The 21496-nt window shown below is 33.4% G+C and overlaps 1 protein-coding gene across 3 annotated transcripts in view; it reads left to right on the top strand.

Annotated features, from left to right (window-relative positions):
• The first annotated feature begins 750 nt into the window (after positions 1 to 750).
• Positions 751 to 21496, top strand: part of LOC144968776 (ribosomal protein S6 kinase beta-2-like) — a 41424-nt gene continuing 20678 nt past the window's right edge. For all 3 annotated transcript variants that reach the window (XM_078907438.1, XM_078907437.1, XM_078907436.1), the window contains exons 1-15: positions 751 to 991; positions 6172 to 6197; positions 6602 to 6722; positions 8631 to 8711; positions 9033 to 9104; positions 9316 to 9449; positions 10706 to 10806; positions 11683 to 11773; positions 12949 to 13039; positions 13314 to 13355; positions 14101 to 14166; positions 14716 to 14778; positions 17995 to 18072; positions 18571 to 18678; positions 19060 to 19163. In XM_078907438.1, the coding sequence (XP_078763564.1) occupies positions 884 to 991; positions 6172 to 6197; positions 6602 to 6722; positions 8631 to 8711; positions 9033 to 9104; positions 9316 to 9449; positions 10706 to 10806; positions 11683 to 11773; positions 12949 to 13039; positions 13314 to 13355; positions 14101 to 14166; positions 14716 to 14778; positions 17995 to 18072; positions 18571 to 18678; positions 19060 to 19163 (1286 nt within the window). In that variant the 5' untranslated portion in view covers positions 751 to 883. The remainder of the gene's footprint in view (positions 992 to 6171; positions 6198 to 6601; positions 6723 to 8630; positions 8712 to 9032; positions 9105 to 9315; positions 9450 to 10705; positions 10807 to 11682; positions 11774 to 12948; positions 13040 to 13313; positions 13356 to 14100; positions 14167 to 14715; positions 14779 to 17994; positions 18073 to 18570; positions 18679 to 19059; positions 19164 to 21496) is intronic.

Genomic DNA, 21496 nt, shown 5'->3' with positions numbered 1-21496 from the left:
TTCACTTCATATCTTGTTGTTACCAACATAAGTGCCTGCTCCACTCACTTTTCTGAATTAAAAATTCACCCCATACACCGGAGCATACTCAATGTCTCAATCGTTTCTAAGTTATATGTTTGTGTTGAGAATATTGGCTATTAAGCTTAACTGCTGGTCAAAATTATTCGCGATGGTGGTGTACGAACGAATCGGCGGTCTCAAGAAGTGGGTGAGAGAGGGATCTAGTAATGACTTTGAGTTTGAAACGAATATTTTTGTGTTCGTTGATAGCTCACACGGTAGAGCCACGCTCTCACCTGCCAGGCGGAGTTGTCGTACCAATAAGGTCGCAGGTTCAAACCCCACCACCGCCGCGAAAAATTTTCATTCTCTATTGTCTTCTGGCACTTTTCTATTCACTTCATATCTTGTTGTTGCCTAATTATTGCCTATCGATCGATTCATTTCAAACTTCGCTAATGAGACAAACTTCAGTCAGCTTTCAGAAATGATTTTTTTTTCATGGTGGCATTTTCTTTTATTTCATCAGATTGTGTAACGGCATTAACCAAGCAACAAAGGAACTATCAACTCTAAACATAGACTTGAATCACAAAATCGATCAATATCGACTGATTCAACCAGGAATGTCTAATGTATAAACTCGTAGTTACAAAGTAAGGTGTTTCCCACCTTTTCCCGGCAACTGCGTAATTCCTGTAAGAATAAACTACAAAATTTCATTGGTTAATCTTGAACCGGAACCACGTGATTGTGACGTCGAAGGAATCCCAAGGTTTGCGTGAGGGAAAATTGGGACTAGGGCGGTCAGTAACATCTTCTTTCCTTCGTCTTTCTTCCCAATATTTTATGATTTCTACAACACTCATCGATGTGAATTATGGCAGACGTATTCGATCTAGAATTACACGACGATGTCGGTCATGAAGAGGACCAATCTGACGAGGAAATATTTGAGGTAGACGAACGACACAATCTTGGCCAACAGGTTCGTACATTTTCTTGTTTCTTCACCATTGCGAAAAAAAATAAATCTGGCGGCTTTCGTTGAACAAATCGGCAACTTGTCATGAAACTTGTTGAACTTTCATATTGATTTTGTGTAATCCCCTCATTTGTATAAATAATAGTTTCCTTTTCTTTCACCTCTTGTATGAAATGAATAGTCATATTGTTGCTGACTCATTTTTTAGATTTGTGTTCCGAGTTGGGAGTTGAGTCAGTCACACAGTACAAGTAAGGGAAACGACGTGACGAAATAAAAATGAAAATGACATAAGAAATGACGTGACGAAACACATGACATAATCCTAATAATATATTTGAGGTTTAGATAATGACTTTGGCCCTTGGATACCGAGAAAAATAAAAGCGATGCCAATAGTCGATCAATAGCTTTTACTTTAGTTTTAGTCTCATCAATTATTTAGATTCACAATGCAAGTGCTATTACTATTACTATTAGTAGTATACCATGAGAAAAACTGAGTTAGCGAATAAATTGGCATAAGTATATATAGGCACTTTGATAACTCCAGTCCAGTGGCCGCCGATAGGCTCACTGTAAGGTGAAACTCGTTTTTTGGAACTTTATTTTTGACCCTTTACTGTTTTGGTCACCATGGCGTTTTTTGTGAACCTATGTGACTAACTTTGGTATCATTATAAAGAGCATAAAACAAGCTTTCTAACGGTGTATTTCATTCTTAATTCTTGATTGTATTTCTCAGAAAGCTTATGTAATAAAAATTTATAAATATTTTAATTATAAGAACTTTTTAAATTATGGATACATTTTAATTATACTTCATACATCGATAGACAATTAATTGAAGAATATCTCTGCCAAATTTCATCAACATTGAGACACTCGCTCATTATTTTATTTTTTCCGCCATCAACCCCACTTTTTAGGACAAAAACCTCATATTTTTTTCCATTTTCATTTATCCTTAATTTTTTCCATACTTTTCATCCATGAAAATGATTTATATGAAAATAAAGCTTATTTTCTGACCATTAAAATGATACCTAACACTTGCCATTTATTTTTTAATTGAAACAAAATTACTGAAAACAATAAGCGGGCCATGTTGACTGTAAAACTCAAAATTTCCCGATCGCCGCGAGATGCTGGTTTTGAGGCAGCAGTGAGATCACAGATTCTCTCTGTAAAATTGACAAAAAATTTCAATATAAAAATATAAATAACTCTGGAACCGTAGGTCGTAGAGAAACAAATAAGTTTCAAATTTTATTTTTTTCAAGTCCCATCCCCCTGACTGAGTCAAATCAAGATATTTTGAGATTGAAAATTTTATCAAAGTGCCTAGTATATAATACAAGTATATCTAGCAGCAAGTCCACCGGTCACTGGTCCACTGACTTGGACTGGTTGAAAGGAGGGGGGGGGGGGGATCAAGAAAGTAGTTGAAAGTTGAAGTTGAACATGGATTTTCCATGTTTCCAAAGGGAATTTACTCTACCAAATCAAAGTCTATACTATAACCATAATAATTATAACCTATAAACTACATTGGGACTGGGAAAGTAGAATTAGGAGAGCGGGGATATTGAGTCCTTCCCTCTGCTGAAATTTTAAAAATTATATTATTATTCCTTACTACTACTATTGTCCCCTGCGTCTGTGCCAATATTCTTCATGGCCAATGTCTTCCCCCCCCCCCCCCTCAATTGTCAAGGAGTGATTCCTTGGTATTTGACTATTCATCAACTGCCAAGGAGTCAAATTGGAACTCATATTCAGCTGCATGCAGTGATTTCAGTCAAGTCTTGATTTGTGTGTATACTTACTCACTTTCTTCCAATCATTCATTCCTTGAATCGTTGTGGAAAGGTTTGAGTCTACATTCGTCAGCATTTTCCCCACAAATTCCAAGACAAGTTAAAATCATATCAAAACAAAAATTACTGTTGTTTTCGGATCCAAACCTAGGATTCAGCCGAAAAAACAAACAGAAGAATGAAGTGGCAAATTCCTGCCAATTATAAATAATGCCTGATAGATTAAATATAAATGTAGGATTTCCTTTGTTTTAAAGGAAAACATATTGCACATATTGTCATAAAAAGGAACAATTCACGTAAACATTTGTGCAGCAACATCAGTCCGTGGCAGGAAATAGTTGAAGATTTACCAACTGGCATGGTCCATGGCAAAAAGTGGAAATATGAGAGAGAGAGAGAGAGAGATAAGAAGAGAAAATGAGTAAAAGAGAGACGGAGACGGAGGAAAAAATTGAGAGAGAGAGAATGAGAGTAATTATATTAACATATTGCTCCTTACCCAATAGAGGAAGTTAAAACTATATTGTCAGATTTGCCTAATAAATCATGCCCGCTAGATAAAACACCAACTTGGCTCATAAAAGCATGTGCAAATTATCTTGCTCCAGCAATTGCATCTATCGTAAATGAAAGTCTAGCGTTGCCCGATTTTCCAAATATGCTGAAACATGCCTTGGTTAGACCCCTGAAGAAAAAAGCACAACTTGGCTGCAATGAGTTAAATAGTTTTTGGCTTGTGTCAAATTTGAATTTCATTCGAAAAAGTCGTTGCTGCTCGTCTTATTAAACATATAGAGACGAATGCTTAGATAATAAAAGTGCTGCGATGCTCGTTTTACTAGATTTAAGTGCAGCGTTCGACACTATCAATCAAAATTTACTTTTGACTAGACCATGTGATCAATTTTATATCAGTGGCACAGCTTTGGACTGGTTAAAGGAATATTTGTTTGAAAGAACTCGGTCGGTAATTATAGAAAACCATGTATCAACTCCATCCATATTAACATAATGGAGTGCCTCAGGGATCTATTCTCAGCCCCCTTCTTTTTACAATGTTATACTATACTGCTCCCCTTTCTGATATGTTATCCACCTTTCCCATTGATTTTCATTTTTATGCTGATGACACTCAGCTGTATACAAAACTTGATAATGACTCAGAGCTGTCATCAGTATCTGTTATGGAGAATTGTATTGCTAACATAATGGATTAGATGAAACTAAAACTTAAATTTATTGATGACAAGACATAATTTTTGGAAATAGGTATCAACTCTCAAAAATATCTACAAATGAGATACTAGTGGGTGAGAATACTATTAAACCTAGTTCTTGTGTGAGAAATCTTGGGGTGTATTTAGATCAAGGGTTATCCATGGAAGATCATATTAAAAAAATATGTCAATGTTGTAACTATCACATTAGAAACATTGGAAGAATCGGACATTATATTGATGAGGATATTACAAAGATGCTTGTTAATTCTTTTATTACTAGCAGATTAGATTATTGTAATGCCCTTCTCATTGGCTGTCAAAGCAGAGTAATTCATCAACTACAAAAAATTCAAAATAAGCGGCTAGACTTATAAAATTAATGAAAAAAAGAGATCATATAAATATAACACCAGTTCTCCAGGAATTGCACTGGCTTCCTGTGAAGTTTAGGATAGAATTTAAGATATTGTGCTATGTTTTTAGATGTCTGAATGGATTGGCACCTGAATATTTGCAGGAACTGATTAAAAAATATGAATCCACTCGAAATTTAAGATCATCTCAGTCCCAACTTCTAAAGGTTCCCACCTCAAAATCCACTTTTGGTAAAAAAAGCCTTGTCCTCGGACAAAGTCATGTGAAAATTAATCATCTTTCAGGAAATGTCTGAAGACTGAGTTGTTCCATGAGGCTTATTTTTTATGAAATAGATGTTGCTTAGATTTTGTTTTTGTATTCATGCTTATTATGTAGTATTGTGATTATTTAATTTTTTTTAAATTGAAAAAAAAAAATAATTATGTAAAGCGCTGCAGAGCACGATTAACGTGGGTGTTTAGGCGCTATATAAAAATTCATTATTTACTATTTACTACTCCATGGCATTTAAGAGTTGACCATTTACCAACTGGCACGGTCTGAGGCAGAAAGAGAGAAAGAAAATCTGAGAAATAAAGAAAATGAGAGAGAGAGAGAGAGAAAAAAAAAAAGAAGAGAAAATGAAAGTATTAATATTATTATTATTGGCATCACTCCATGCCAGTTAGTAGTAGATAATTGACGATTTACCAACTGGCATGGTCTGTGGCTAAAAGAGGAATGGAGAAAATGAAGAAAGAAAAGAGAAAACAAGAGCATTATTGGTGTTAATAACAATGAGAGAGAGAGAGAGAAAAAAGAGAACATGACAGAGAGAGAAGAGAGCACGAGAGAATAAAAAGAAAATGACAGAGAGAGAGAGAGAGAAGAAAAAATGATAGAGAGAGAAGAGAAAATCAATATTAATATTAATATTATTTATCACTCCGCCGTGGCAATATCATTTTATGACACTAACATTACTCTGTGGCAGTTAAAAGTACACATGCATAGTTGACAAACTGACATGGTCCTTTGCAATTGACGCTACCCTCCTAAAAAATACAAACATATGAATATCTCAACTTTCGTTCACTCAAAAAAATTGACAATCATAATTTGTAATTTTGCAGTTGTGGTCCTAGTCCTAACTTTGCATATAATTGCATCTGGTAATGTTTTCTTCAATTCTGTTAAACCAAATTTTCCATTTTTTTTCCGGAACCTTTGCCAATCCACGAAATTGTGGGTGGTATTACTGCTCTTTCATCTCAGTGTTGTCAACTCATTTCCACTTTTTTCACATTTGGCTTTGGACAGAAATACTCTTAGACCATTTTCCTCAAATTTTTAAAATATTAAAAAAATATTTGTCCTGCTCACTAATACGAAAGATTCTTCAAATAAACAAACACATGATGCAGTTTCTCCACCACTATTATCAATCATGAGAATGCTTGAGGAGACTATATTTTTTTTTTGTTTCTAAAGACACACGTTTTGATACAGGCTTATTTAGAACAGCAGGGTTATGCAAAAAATCCTTCCAAATAAGTGAGATTCCAATAAACTGGGACCGCAAGATTCTATTTTAAAAAATAAAATTATCTTTTTATTTATTTTTTCTCCCTTTTATTTTTGTTCATTAGTTAGTAGAGCCATGCTTTAAAGCTCATTGCTTCCTGTTTCTTAATCTGTCTTTTAAAATTTTTGATTAACTGTCCCAACATTCTTTTAAGTTGATATAATATATTTAAATAATATATATTTGTTTCATTCTCAGGAATATGGAGCCGATGGTCGTCCAAAGTAAGTTTTCATATACTACAGTTTGCCTTTTAATTTGCAGTTTTCCATATTGGTCTGCTGTAAATTTAATTGTTTCAATATCATTAATAGATTATTTACTATTATTAACATTTGTTTTTGTTGAAAAAGAAGTCAGACTCAGAGGTATTTTTGTAAGATAAGTGCATTATTAACATTTAGTTCTTGTTACAAGTTAGGAGCATGGGTTTTATTACGGACATTCCTTGATAATTTCATGTTGCCTTTAAGTTTATGTATATAATGGAATTGTTAATTGTAGTTTAGCGCATTATGTATTCTGTAACATGAGTTTTAAATGACTTGCTTTTTAAATATAATTCTTCTTTTGAATATACATTGGGCTCTGGAAATGAAATTCAATACTTTTTATATTACATTTTTAGTGAGGAAATTATGGAGACCGTGGAATTGTCGGCCCAGACTGTTAATCCAGGAAACAGACGCAGAATTGGAAGGGATTGCTTTGAAATCATCAGTCTTTTGGGAAAAGGTGGATATGGAAAGGTGATTATGATGACTCATAAAATGTTTTATTTGCATGGCAGTTATAAAGCTTATAACCAAAGTGATGCTTTCTTTAAAACAAAGTTTCACAAACTCATAGTTGCCTTTCAATATTGCTGCTTTAATCTACCTAGCCTTTTAAAATTTATATCGTATATATACCTTTTCATGTGTGATTATGACCAAGAATCACCATATACATATGCAGACATGATTTTGTTCATAAAAATTAAGAGCAAAATTGATTTCACAATTACTTAACCCAAAAATGTACAGGTGTTCTAAAATAAAGGAACTTGCACAACATAAATTCTAAAACATTTTACAGGGTCCTCAGCAAGTCGGGAAATAAGGGAAAAGTCTGGAACTTTTTAGGGAGTTGGGAAAATTGCTGGTACAAATATGCCAGTTTGTGGTGTCCAACTTTGGTTGATTTTTTAACCATTATGCAAGTAAACGTGGAATATATTTTCAATGTTCTCATTACTTATTCATACTTTCACTATATGTTACAGAGATTGCGTTAAGCAAAAACAAAATTGAAACATCATCTTTGATAAAAAGGATTTATTCAGAGAATGAAATGCTTATAAACATAAACTTTATTAATTGATTATTTCCCTATTTTCTGCAATGATCCTGATTTCTTCCCATTTTTTGGTTCAACTTTGAAAAACCTTTGGGCCAGTAAAACAGCGGCATCCCATATTTTAGCCACATCTCCCTCATTTTTATTCCAAACTCCATCTCAACTGGTGTACCAGGTTGGGAGCCATGCACCATTAGGGGCGAGACCAGGTGTCTTCCAGCCATAGCTGAAAATAACCTTGTTGAGTGATTTAAAACAAAATTTTTTTTGGAGTGATCTTTTCAATGGGTGGTTTGTGGGAAGATTATTATAATGCTTTTACTTCAAGCAGATAAATCACAAAAGGTAAAAATCTTTTTTTTTTATTTTTGTATGTGACTGACATCTTTCTAGAAAGAGTTTGTTGTGGTCTCCGAGAAGAGAAAATTGGATGTTATTGGAAAATACTACTTATTTATTAAGGAAGGAAGGTGAAAAAAAATAATCTGACAAAGCAGAGAAAGTCACTGGAATGAACGAGCAGTTGGGCTTTATTCACCTCTGCAAATGCCTTAAGAAAATTGGCAAAAGGAAAAGGAGATCTGATTCCCTCATTTTCTAAGCAAATAAGCAGAAAGAGGCCTTTTTGAAATCATCGTAATTGCAATGTTTTAAGGACTATAAATAATAAATAGTTGTGTTAGATTATATGTTATGTAAAGACGTGTTTAGTGTTTATAAAGTATAGTGTTTGGCCCTCATGAGTTAATGACTGGTTCATAATCAAGTAACAATGTGATGGCAAACTTTTTAAACATTAGTAGTTAGCCTACTCGAAGACATTTATGGAATCATTTAAGGAGATCAAGTGAATACTTGCTATTGGCATAAACAACTAAAGCTAGCAAAAGATTTAAAAGTAATTTTGTAGTTTGTACAGAATATGATTTAAATTGATATTTGCTGTTTGTTCACTTATAAATCAGTATTGCCTGAGAAATCCAAAGACCCTTTTTGCAATCTATTTTTTTTTTTTTTTTTGGGAGACCCAATTGGTCTGCGGATAGAGGTCATGAAAAATTTGGGGGTCTTGAAAATATTTTCAAGATTTAGCTGGGGACCCTGATTTTAATTAATAATATATATATAAAGATGGAAGTCCTGTATATCTTTGACATTCATATTTTTCGGGGAAATGGGCCAAATTTCTTTTCGCTGTCTCTGGAAGGTCTTTATTATTGGAAACTTACACAACTTTTTTCTCATCAAAAACAAATCTATTTATTATTGTTCAATTCTGCTATTTTTTCTTAGTTCTTATTCAATCATTGTCTCATTAGGTTTTATTGGCAGAAATGAGGGATGAAAACAACAAGAAATATGACCCACCCAAGCTCCATGCCATGAAAGTATTGAAGAAGGTGAGATAGAGACTCTGTTATGTTGCACATTTATTGTTATTCCATAGACGTTATAAATTTTTTCTTCTTCTTGATGAATAGGTCTCTCAAAACCATGAGAACAGTGGAGCCAGGTGTTTTTTTTTTTTTTTTTTTTTTTTCTTTCAGATTTTTAACAAAAAGTAACTATTGCTTGATGCACTTTTTGATAGGACATTAAGGGGGGGGGGGGGGCATTTCTGCACAGGGACCGATACAATTCTCTTTGATTAGGAGGTAGTGCTAGAAGTTATAGGTGCCCTCGCTTATTAGATATTAATTTTTATATATTTATATCCTCAGGCAACCATTGCCAGAAATCAAAAAGACACAGCACACACTCGTGCTGAAAGAAATATACTGGAGGCTGTAAAGGTAAGAAACTGATCTGTTCTGATTTGATATATAAATATTGCAAGTTGTTAATACTCCCTAGAAACTAAAACTACTCTTATTTTTTTTTTTTCATCATTTTTTTTATTGGATTCATTGAAATGTGATTTCCTTCAAAAAGAAATCAAAATTTTACTCTTCATTTTTTTGTTATATTTTCTGTTTAATTATGAATTCTCATCTTCTATTTCAGCATCCCTTTATTGTAGATCTGCACTATGCTTTTCAGACTGATGGGAAGCTGTATTTGATACTTGAGTATCTTCCCGGGGGTGAGCTCTTTACTCATCTGGAGCGAGAAGGTATCTTTATGGAAGATATGGCCAGGTATTACACACGAACAGCTGATAACATTTCTATGCTTAAAATCAAAGTCCAGATTACAGACAAAAGTATTAATTATAATATAACTTCCTTAAACATGTATGATTGAGTGCAAAGATCCCCTTCTTTAAGGGGATAAGCTGCTTTCTTTCATCTTCTGCTGTACCTGTTGATGCTTGTTTCATTGAAGAGTGTAAGGGTGATCATTTGATTTTGGTTTTCAAAATTTTGGTAAAAAAAAAAAAAAGAGACATACTCTTCATCAGGACTCAGAATGGTGATGTTAGTTGAAAGAAATTTAGTAAGGTTCAAACTGCTCTCGTTTGCAAAGTTTCATTGGGTAGAGGGTGCGACTTATTTTAGACCCTACCCGTCCCAATTTTTTTTTTTTTTTTCCCAGGGAATCATTCTTTATGCTGAAGATGTGGACATCAAAAAGTAATAATTGCTGGGTGGGGCCCTCTGACCTCCCATGATGGGCAGTGAGGTCATTATCCCCCTTATTCTTATCTTTCCCTTTCCATATTTACTCTCTGTCTTTGTTCTGGATTGAGATTGTTCAGGGTTTTTTTTTCTCTTCTGGTCCTGAAGGGGATCCCTTGCTGAGAGGGTGGCAGTCAAAGGTGTAGTTTGTTTTTGTTGTTTTTTTTTGAGAGAGATGAGGTCCTTGTCAATCATTTCTCAGGGACTAATGTCGAAATAGGCACATTGATGGATTGCTTGTGGAATCTTCTGTTCCTTATTTGAACCAGTCCCCTTTGTCTTCTTCTTTGGTGTAAATGTACAATTTGTCACCTATCATCTTCCATTTTACTGCAGCTGAAATGACCAAATAGTGTCGCAAATACTTTAAAGCCCCTGAACAACAAAACATAAGCAATAATTGGTTTTATATGGACAGTATTAGGTACAGGTGGGCTATCTGATGATTTTTCAATCTCATATGTTCCACTTTCTCTCTTTTAAAACCCAAAATTCCAAGACTAGTTTTGTTCAGTATACAATGTGGATGTTTCCCATTAGAATTTGAATATAGAAATTGGAACGATTTTTAAATAAAAAACACTGATAAATTTTTTTTTTAATGGCTTCCAAAACCTTATAATACAGGGTATCCCATCTGTCCTTATAATTGATCATTTACGTTCTTATCATTCTGATGGATTGTCTCATGCATGTACAAGGAGACAAATCATTGTTCGATAAAGTAGTAAAGGAGAATGACCAGTGTTAAAGGATTGCCATCTGTTTTATTTCAGTTTTTATCTTGGGGAAATTTTACTCGCAATTGAACATCTGCACACATTGGGAGTCATCTATAGAGATCTGAAGCCTGAAAATGTACTGCTTGATTCCAAAGGTAAGTTTCAATTAATGTGCAATTATTTGATGTGTGTTGAAGGTGGGAGGTGGGCAATAGAGAAGGTGGTGGCATTGATGTGCATGGCCTCATTGTCTCTATCAAACTTATTTTTTCAGACCTTCATCTTATATTGATAAATTGCAGCATTGCACATTTTTTTAAAGGTACGGTTTGGGTCTTTTCTAAAAAAAAAATTTCCTTTATTGGGTGGTTTTAATCATTTTGTATCTTCATTATAGGTTAAAAAATAATATCATAAAGTAATGCATTATCTGTGTTGATATCCGTTTTGCAACCTGATTTGGAGGGTCTGGCATAAAAATGTATAACAATCTTGTGGCAAATTTTCCACAAAAACTATTGAAGGAATAACTTCCATTTCTTCCCTCTTATCAACATTGTAGCATTTTGTTTCACCATAGAGAGATTTTACAGCTTTAGCTTGTGTGATTTTTATTAGAACATTACAAAGTTGTGAAACAAAATATTATGTTGTTTAGGGCCCTCTAAATTTAGCCAAGACCTCCAAATACATTTCATGGGGCGATGTTTCCATTTGGACTCAAACTTCAGATAAAAGTGGCATACAAAAGGGTATACTTGCTTCAAAAGCCAAGGGACAGGTATTGGTACCTGATGCAAACTAGATTTTTTCAGATATAGAAAGACAGAAGCATAGATAATCATGAAATGAACTGTACAGTTTATATCTTTTTACATTTTATTTTTTTTTGGAGCATTTATTGCATTACATGATTATTTTCTTATTTTGTCTTGTTATTTTATCAATTCTAAGGGTTTTTTTTTTTTTTTTTTTTTTTTGGGAATAAAATAAATTATTCATTGTTCATCATCGTCTTATTTCCCTCACAGGTCACATCAAGCTGACTGATTTTGGTCTATGCAAAGAAAGTATTTCCTTAGGAGATGTCACGCATACTTTCTGTGGAACTATAGAGTACATGTAAGATAAAACAGTAGTTAATGGACGAAAGCTCACCTCAAATTTCCGGAAATTTATTGTTGCAATTTTTTTCATTTCGCATAGGTTATATCTTAGGATTTCTCAAATTTGATCTGTAAGTCAAACTATATAAGTAAAAGTGATGTTTGGAGCTTTCATCCATGGACACCTATGTCATAGAAATTGTTACCTAACTCTCTTGAGTTCATGAATTGACAATCAGACATATCAGATGTAGTATGACTAATTGATAGTCTTCAAGTACTATGTATGGCATATTTCTATTGGACTTCGTTATGAAGATTTGAAGTTCTTAATATCTTATTGTTTTGATGGCCCACCCAGTTTGTTAAATGTCTTACCCTGATTTTCTGCCATTGTGGATGGCCACTCTGCATATCCCTGTTATCACATTATATCAGACAAATAGACACATCTGTCGCTTCACTGAGTAGTTGTGGGTTTATTTTGTTTGCAGGCAATTTTTATCTTTTATGAACCTGCTCCCTCGCATAAATTGATCATAATATTGTGGTGTGTGTAGACTGGCTGGAGCTATTCGTGCACCAATGTGGATTGCCATTTCGTTCATGCATGTCCGAGGAGGCTGACCAAGGTGCCTGTTTACAGCTCTTCTACTGGGATGGTCAGTCGGCAGTCCTTTGCCCCTGCAATATGTATTTATACACCCTCGTCAATACATAAGGGATGTACAGGTTGATTAGGTCAAAAGAATAGCAATTTTAATAGCAGATATTCGAAAATATTTTTTTTTCAAATGTCTACCAATATGGCAGAGATGGTAGAGAGCGCTCACACGCGAAGAGACAGAGATCGATCCAGAGTGAAGTCAAGATTTTTTTCTGACCACTCAGCAATGATTGGGTAGCAGCTGGGTCTCTTAGATCCAGTGGAACGTTCTTTGCAATAGATTGCATCCTATTCAAAGGGTAGCAAGCATTTGCTAATTGTTCATTTCTCACTATGGAATTTGTGAAAAACTCAAGATTCTGATGGACTAACTTTCAGTATGAAATGGCATGTTTTATAAAATGAGATTTATTCAAAATATGCAATTGAGAAGCCTTGAAATTTCAAATTTGAATAATTTTTTTCTGAAAGCTGATTAATAATTCTGCGGCGTATCTTATGTGTTTTGATTCTTTTGTTTGAAGGGCCCCTGAAATTGTGCAGAGAAGTGGTCATGGGAAGGCAGTGGACTGGTGGAGTCTTGGAGCCCTCATGTATGACATGCTGACAGGACAGGTAATGTTGAATTTCTCTCTCTCTCTTTTTTTTTTTAGTTTCCTTTTCTTTTCTTTTTTTTTTTTTTTGTAATATAGGCAGAAATGAAAAGATGGAAAAAACTTGTATTTATTAAAATTTAGTTCGGATCAGAGTTATCAACACGGATTGTAGTATCATTTTCAGTTGGACTTTTTTCTTGGTGAGTTGATAGACTGCTTAGATACCTTAACCATATTTCCATTATAAATCTGGTCATTTGTTTCATTTTTTTTTTCAAATTTATAATCTACAGCCACCGTTTTCAGGTGAAAACAGAAAGAAAACAATTGACAAGGTGAGTAATTTTCTATTTCTTTCTTTCTTGTCACCCGCTTTTGCATCAAACGATGATTCTTGTGATCAGCTGCCCCCTGTAATAGCAAAAAAATGGCAACAAACGCAGATTTTGTAAATTTTCAGAGCAAATTTAAAGAATAGGTGAGGTTAGTATATTAGATAATAGCACAATACATCACAAAATTCTATTTTTGTAATAAATTTATATAATCACCTTGGCTTACTTGCTCTTGTCTTGTTCCAGTTGCAAATTTTGTGCCAATTTGTATTTAAGTTTTGAAGTCAAAATTAACTGATGTCATCAACACTGTAATATAATAAAAAACATTAGGGGGTGACAGCGTTTGCAGAGGTTATGATAGTTATAATAGATATAGTAATAATTTGTAATAATGTTTGTAGACCTGCCTCTTCGAATACAGATTTTTTTGGGGAGTCAAATTTTTAATTGTTTTTTTTTTTTAATTCAGAATTTGTATTTAAATTGAATTACCAAACACCATTTCTAAAACGACAATTCTTACCTATTTTTTCAAGTTCGAATTTTTCTGTTAAATATTTAGATCTTTTTATAAGCTGCCTGCGGAAAATTGAGTTTGGTATTTAAATTTAAAAAAAAAAAAATATTTTCGTCATGCATTTCAATATTTATCTCATCACTGTCACCAGTAGATTTTGAGAGCAAAGCTTTGTCTTATTTTAGCCATGCATTTCAATCTTTGTCTCGTTACTTCCACCACCAGATTTTGAGAGCAAAGCTTACTCTTCCACCCTACCTCACCAATGATGCCCGGGGTCTCTTGAAAAGGGTATGGGATTTGGTGTTTTCTTATGTTTGTGGTTTTTTTTGTTGTTGTTTCATGGTAATTTTAAACTCAAATTTACAACATATTAGGCACCTGTTTAAATAAAGTTCTCCTGTCAAATGATGAGCTATTTTATTTCGAAGACAGTTTAAAAGATTTTTATCTTTTTGCGATTCAGAGAGAATTTTCAATATAAAAAAAAGCCTTATTTGTGCATGACATGTGTAAACATGTCGATGTTATGATTCCTGTGCTATGCACTTTTGTACTGACGCACAAATGAAGGCTGAAAATATACCCAAAGTGATTCCATTGGCAGCAAAAATTTAAAAAAAAAAAAAAAAAGGAAAATTCAAAAGGCTGTTACGAAATTACCAACTTCTGCTTTCCAATTCTTGGGCTATTCAAGTTTATGTTTAATTACTGGATAGTTGAAATATCATACTTTTGGGTTTTGGTATGTTGATAATTTTGTCATGTTTTGTCTAGGTCAAAGTATTCGGGTTTGCATTTTCAAAAATGGTGTTAATTTTATTCTATATTTCTTTTCAGCTCTTAAAGAAGAATCCAAATGACAGACTTGGAAGTGGCCTTGATGACTCTGCTCCAATTAAGGTAATTTCATACAAATTGAAAGGAGAGTTACATTCAGATGAAAGCATTGTGTGCAATATAAAAACTACCTTTTTGTCGTGACCTGGATCCTAGCAATGTTAAATGGTTGAAATCAGTTTTCAGTTGAAAAGTACACTCATTTTTCTTTAAAAGAGTAAGATATTTGGTTGATTTTTAAGAGACCCGGATAAACTCTGGTTCAGTGGGCCTTATCGCTCTGAAGGGTTTGTTACTTTTTAAAATACAAACCATTAAAAAAAAATTTTTTTTAAAGTGTTGACTATGTTATTTATGATCAGTTTCTTAAAAATTAAGTAGACCTCATTTGCTAAGAGGTCTTTCATTTTTCAAATTATATGGTTTAACATGAAGCATTGACTTTGTTTGCTGATATATTGACTTGTATTTTTTAAAAGTTTAAAAAGTGAACATACAACACAGTGTTCCAAAAGCGATCTTTTAGTTCAGCCCCCTTTACCCCTGCTCTCACAATGCATACTGTCACGCTTCACCGATTTCTGGTATTCAGTCAGAGCCCTTTGTGGCTATTGAAATTATCAACCTTTGTTATGGTTTTAAAACCTGTTTTTAACTATTTTAAAAATGTTATTTATAAATACAAAGTGATTACTTAGAAAAAGGAGAAGATGATTTTTATTCTGATATAATTTTATTTATAATAAGATGTATATAATTTTCACACTAAGCATTAACTTTCAGAGTATTTTTGAAAAAAAATTCACTCAAACATGCATAATAAACTCTTAATTATCTAAAAATTTAAACGACCAAAGTGAAAAAAAAATTCACTAATTAAAAGTCAAAGACTATTTCTAATTACTCACAAAATTTCACATGTGCCGGAAATTTGGTTATTTTACTATTCCGTCTGATATTTGAACCGTCCCATTCAACATTCGACATCCTTGAGGATTCAATATGCAATCTCTCTTGTATTACAACTCCAGATTACAGAATATATTTAGAATGCCATCAAACATACTTTAATATTATATATTCACTTTCTTTAAAAAGCAGATACCCAGCACTTTAACTGTGTTTACAAAAAATTGAATTCATTTTATTTTAAAAGTCATTGTGAAAACTAGTAGAGTCTATTAATACGTCCAAACCCATTTATAAATTTGATATTAAGTAAAATGGGTATTGAGTAATTTGCGTGTCAATGCATGTGTGTGTTTATATTTGTGTATGTGTATGTGTGTGTTTGTGTTAGAGATAGGGAGTTGCTAGTGTGTGTTGGTATGTGTATGGATCTGTTTAGGTATGAGAAAGAACAAAAAGATTTGTGGTGGAGAATGTAGCTATTGAACGGAGGATAGTTGGAGGGAGAAAGGGATAGAGAGAAAAGAGAAAAAAAGGGGATTGAGAAAGCAACATATAACTCAAAATATACAAATAACAGCTCTATTTTTAGAGGAAGTTTTACCACGTAATCTGTCAAATATTTTAAGATGTTTAAGTATTATTTTGTTTGATTCATCAAATTTCCATTTCTCTCGACCTTTCTTTTTTTGGGGGGCACATACGACATGATATCAGGAGAAACCTACAGGAGGTTACTTTTTATTATTGTTTTTAATTGAGATTATTATGTTCTCATTGATTGTGTTCTCTTTTCAATTTTTGAAATTGTTGAATGTAACAATTCACCTCCTTGTTCTCCTAAAAGACCTAGACCAAAAGTATATTTCTTCATAAAAGGTATACAATGGGTTTCCAATATGTGGTGTTTTGGGGAAAGTAATTACGGTATATTGTCATATATTTCTCTATCTTGCTATTAACACTTTCTATTACTGTCTCTGTGACTGGTTTTGTGTGAGAAATTAGTGAATGTATTTCAGAATAAGCACCATTTATTTCATCAAAACATTTTTTTATAGTTTCAGCTTTATCTCTGATTAATTTATTGTTTGTATACATGTATGTTTTAGAAACGACATTTTCAGTGAGTTTTTCGTAAACGTCTTGGGTGTAATATCTATGGCAATGATTTCCTATGAAGCTACGACTATGACATACTTGAGATATTGTGTTTGTTTTTAATATATCATCAAGAGAACTACAGACTGGCCCACATCGTTCTGACAGTTTCTCTTTATGAACTAAGGCTATTTTTTCTTCTGTGATTGGGATCTTAGTTTCCCATTCTTTTTTTCTCTTGAGGCACATCAGTGAGCAATTCACAGGTCTTGTAAGATTCTACAACTGCTAGTAGACTCTTATATGTTTTCATGTCTCCCATTTTCTTTTCACATTTATAGCATATAACTTCTGAATGTTTATTTTTAAGGTCCGTTCCAATATCAATGTCAAAGAACAGTTTGATTTCATTTTTGAAGTCTTTACAAAAAATGTTTTTCCTATTTTTAGCCTTTTCTTTAACTGTTAGTGCACCTTTAGCACATAAACAACATAGTGAATTGAGATCTTTAAGTGTATCTCAAGTGTATGTTCCCTTTTTACCTGATAGGTGAAACCAAAAAAATCATAAAAAATAAACTACGCTTCGCGCACTAACCGAACTTTTACACCAAAAAGACAATAAAATTTAAAAACTTATAAATTATCAACGAAGGAAATCTATCGTTTGGTTAATGAGATATCACTAATTATATTTGAGAAATCACTTTTCAAAATTCTATTATGTACATACTTTTATAACCCAAGTTACAACATAACCAATAAACTTATTTTCGTGAAAATTTCACAATGATGTGCAGCAAAGGAGGGTAAATGATATTCAACAAAAAAATATAATGTTATATTCAATTATCCGGTGAAAAAATGTTTGAATTAACACAAAAAAACGGAAGATAGGGATTAGTAAGGAATGCACCCAAGATTAAGATTACCTGCCGTGAAATCACTGACTTCACGGTTCAGTGACTCAGACTAAAAGATCGCTGAGAAGCAATTTGGAACACTGTGACAAGTTTAGAAAAGTATGGGATGGTCTACTTGCCCTTACTTAAAACCATCCATTTCTTGGTAGGATGTAATGTTGATGATTCCTGTTTTGTATTTGATTTTTTTTTTTAATATTAAAATTCCAGTGATTTTCTTGGTTAATATTAACGTTTATTATGATTTTATATTTAAAAAGTTTCTAATATGTGTTTTAAGCAAGGAATGAACAGGTCAGTTGTGATATTTTGAGACATTTTGTTGTACTTTTATTTCCCAATACAGGCTCACTCGTTTTTTAAACATATTGACTGGACTGAACTGTTGAACAAGCGTATTGAACCACCTATCAAAATTGGTGTGGTGAGTAACATTGTTTTCTTGTTTAAAAATTTAAAAAAATAATTTTTTTTCTTCAGACTCATTGTGATGGTGCTATTCGCCATGTTTTTAAAATATCTTTAAATGAGTTGTTGCGATTGTTTGCTACCCTTTAGATGGAAGCTTGTCTATTGAAAAGCACTTTCCATCAGATCTAATAGACCAAGCTACCCAATCTCTGTTGGGTAGACAGGGGGTGAGGGAGGTCCTAGGAAATATATAGATTGCACCCGGGATCGATACCAATTCCATTTTCTTGTGAAACTAGTGCTCTTGAAAAATCTTTTTTTTTTAAAGGAGTTATTATAACCCTTTTCTTTTACTTAAAGCAACCATTCAGTTGAATGATGGAGGGCGATATGCTAAGCTTTTTACAAAATCTTATTTTTTCTTGTTTTTTTTTTTACTAAGCTTTTCAATTTTTGCTGGAAATAGGACAGCCTAGTATTTATTTAAATAATCTTGTTTTTATTTTTCCAGACCACCCCTTATGACGTCAGTCTCTTTGACTCTAAATTCACCAAACAAACACCTTGTGACTCACCAGTCGACATGTCTGTACTCAGTCCAAGTAATAATATATTTGAGGTATGCTCTTACTTTTCTTGAGTAATGTAAAGGGGGCAGTCACTTTTTTTGGGGAATATTTGATTAATGGATTCACATTTTTCAGTAATGAGTGTGACAGTTAATTTCTTCTGGAAAGTAAGATCTTGTGAAATTTAGTGACCTTTAATATTAAAGTTTGACAAATGTCTATACATCATCTCTCTCTCTCTCTCTCTCTCTCTCTCTCTCTCTCTCTCTCTCTCTCTCTCTCTCTCTCTCTCTCTCTCTCTCTCTCTTTCATTCTCTCTCTCTCATTCTCTCTCTCTCTCTCTCTCTCTCTCTCTCTCTCTCTCTCTCTCTCTCTCTCTCTCTCTCTCTCTCTCTCGTAATAAACATTTTGTTTTTCATATATACATTTAGGGTTTCACCTATGTGGCCCCATCTGTACTGAATGACATGGCCACACAACCTTGGATCTCTGAACGTGGTCCACGATCCCCCCGTAAAAGCTACAAAGGGGAAAGGTAAGTTGTTTGGATCATTCGACTTAAAATTGTCTTGTTATAATTTGAATTTTAAATAAACAACTTAAAACCTGATTGATACCTGGGTGGAGTTTCCAACCTCCCATAGTGGACAGGGAGGTACTTGCTGTGTCTTCTGTCCCCCTGTATCTGTTTTCCAATTACTTTCTGTCTTTGTCCTAATCCTGGCCGGAGTCCTTGGCTGGGAGGGAAGCAGTTGAATGTATAGTTATATCTTTTGAGTAATATTTTTTTCCTTGTAAATCATCTCTCTTGTGCAGTGTTATTTTCTTTATTAATGTATGATTTGTAAACATTTGAGTGTGTTCATATTAGTGGGGACTTATGTTGGTGTCTGGTTGAAACTTTTAGGTGATCTGAAACTTAAGTTCACTGATAGTGTGCTCTTGGAATCTACATCTGTTCCCCTTTTGAACCACTTCCCCTTATCTTACTTTTTCCTCAAGTCCTTTTAATTGTACATCGATAATGTTTTTACTACCCAATTTTCTTCCTTTTTACTGGCACTGATATAACCTAAATGTGTTGCAAACGCCATAAAACCCGTATAAGCTAACATGCTTGACAGGGGACTGATTCTCATGTGAATACTTATAAAAGAAATTTTAGAACGGGGAATGTTGATAAAGAATCAGGTATATAACTGATTGTCCTGGTCTTCTTATCAATCTAGTGTTCTGACTGACTAGCCTTTATTACAATGCAGAGTTGAGTGATGATTTTCTTTTTTTAAATCACAAAATTTTAGAATATTTATTAAAGATGATAAAATGAAAGCTATCAAAAAGTTCAGTTAACTGTAGGAATTGTTCGGTTCCCTGGATTTTTTGACACATTCAAGAGGCGAGCGATGATGCAATTTCAGTAGCAGGACCAGTCTTGCACTGTGAAATGAAACGATTACTCTCATGACGTTTTAATGCTAAATTAGCTGCTCTTATCGCACCATACTTCTTGAAATGAAGTTATGTTTAAAAAAGTGTTCATTCCTGTGAAAATATGAAAAAACATAAAGATTGGCATGCTCACTTTGATGCATTTGTAGTTTCTATGGGAGCCATACTAAATGCAGTTGTGACTCTTATTTTTGAAAAATGATTATTGCTAGAATTCCAAAGCTTTAAAGTTGATTGACACTCCCAAATAGGAAAATACTTCGTGAAAACCACAAGCCTGAAAGTTTCATTTTTGCTTTGAAAAAACAATTATGGTAAACATAACAAAACAACCTCCAGGGGTCCCATTTTTTGTGTTTTCAATTACTAGTTGCCAGCATACTTTTGCTACACTTTCCTCCAAAAAAAAAAAAAAAAAAAGATTGTTAAAAATATTGCCTTGTAATAGGTGACATGCACAACTTTGAAAGTATCTTTAAAAGATTACTGATGTGTTGATGTATATTTAAAAAACAAATTTTTAAAACATTAATCAAATCAAAAAGGTGTCTCAATATAATTTAACAAAATATTTATCTTTGTATCTTTAAAGTAATAACATCAGGCTGTAGTATGTATTATAATGCATTGCCATTTCCATGTGATTAACCTGGGTGGGCTTCCCAACCTCCCGTAGTGGGCAGGGAGGTACACTTGCTATGTCTTTTTATCCCCCTGTATACGCTTTCCAATTGCTTTCTGTCTTTGTCTTGGAATGAGAATACTTAGTTTTTTTTTCTGGCCCTTGTTTGGGAGAAGGCATGCCTACCATCCTGGAATTTCCGGAATTGTCCCGGAAATTTGTAAAAAATAATGGCTGTCCCGGAAAATACAGCAGTTAACTTTTTGTCCAGGAAATAAAAAAAAAAATCTACCATTATACTATCACTACATAATCATCCCTACCACCACTACTACAACTACCACCTGCACATTATCATCACTACTATCAAGAGTACAACAACTACCATCACATTATCATCCCCACTATCATGACTACAGCCACATCAGCATCCCTACCACCATTACTACAACAGCTACCAGCATATCATCATCCCTACCACAACTGCTACCAGGCCTGTAAATATTCCGGCTATTGTCGGATTTCCAACAGTACGATTTTGCTCTATATATTCTGTTAAGTGCTAATATTTTAAAAAATTAAATTAATAATAAAAATAAAATTTGTAACGTCAAAGAACAGAACCAAACAAAAAAGAGTTTTATTTCGTTCCTCGAAAAAATCAGATTTTCTTCCGTTTCAAACGTCGACTTAAAAAAAACGAAACTTTTTATTTGTCGTATCAAAGACAAAACAAAACTAGGCCATCTATCAGTTAGCTATATTATTATGCCACCTACATGCTCCACAAGAAG

The sequence above is a fragment of the Berghia stephanieae genome, chromosome 3 (assembly GCF_034508935.2).
Source record: "Berghia stephanieae isolate SIO BIC M18660-M18661 chromosome 3, UCSD_Bste_1.3, whole genome shotgun sequence".
NCBI classification, from domain to species: domain Eukaryota; kingdom Metazoa; phylum Mollusca; class Gastropoda; order Nudibranchia; family Aeolidiidae; genus Berghia; species Berghia stephanieae.
Note: the sequence above shows the minus strand (reverse complement) of the source record. Positions and strands in the feature narration are given on the sequence as shown.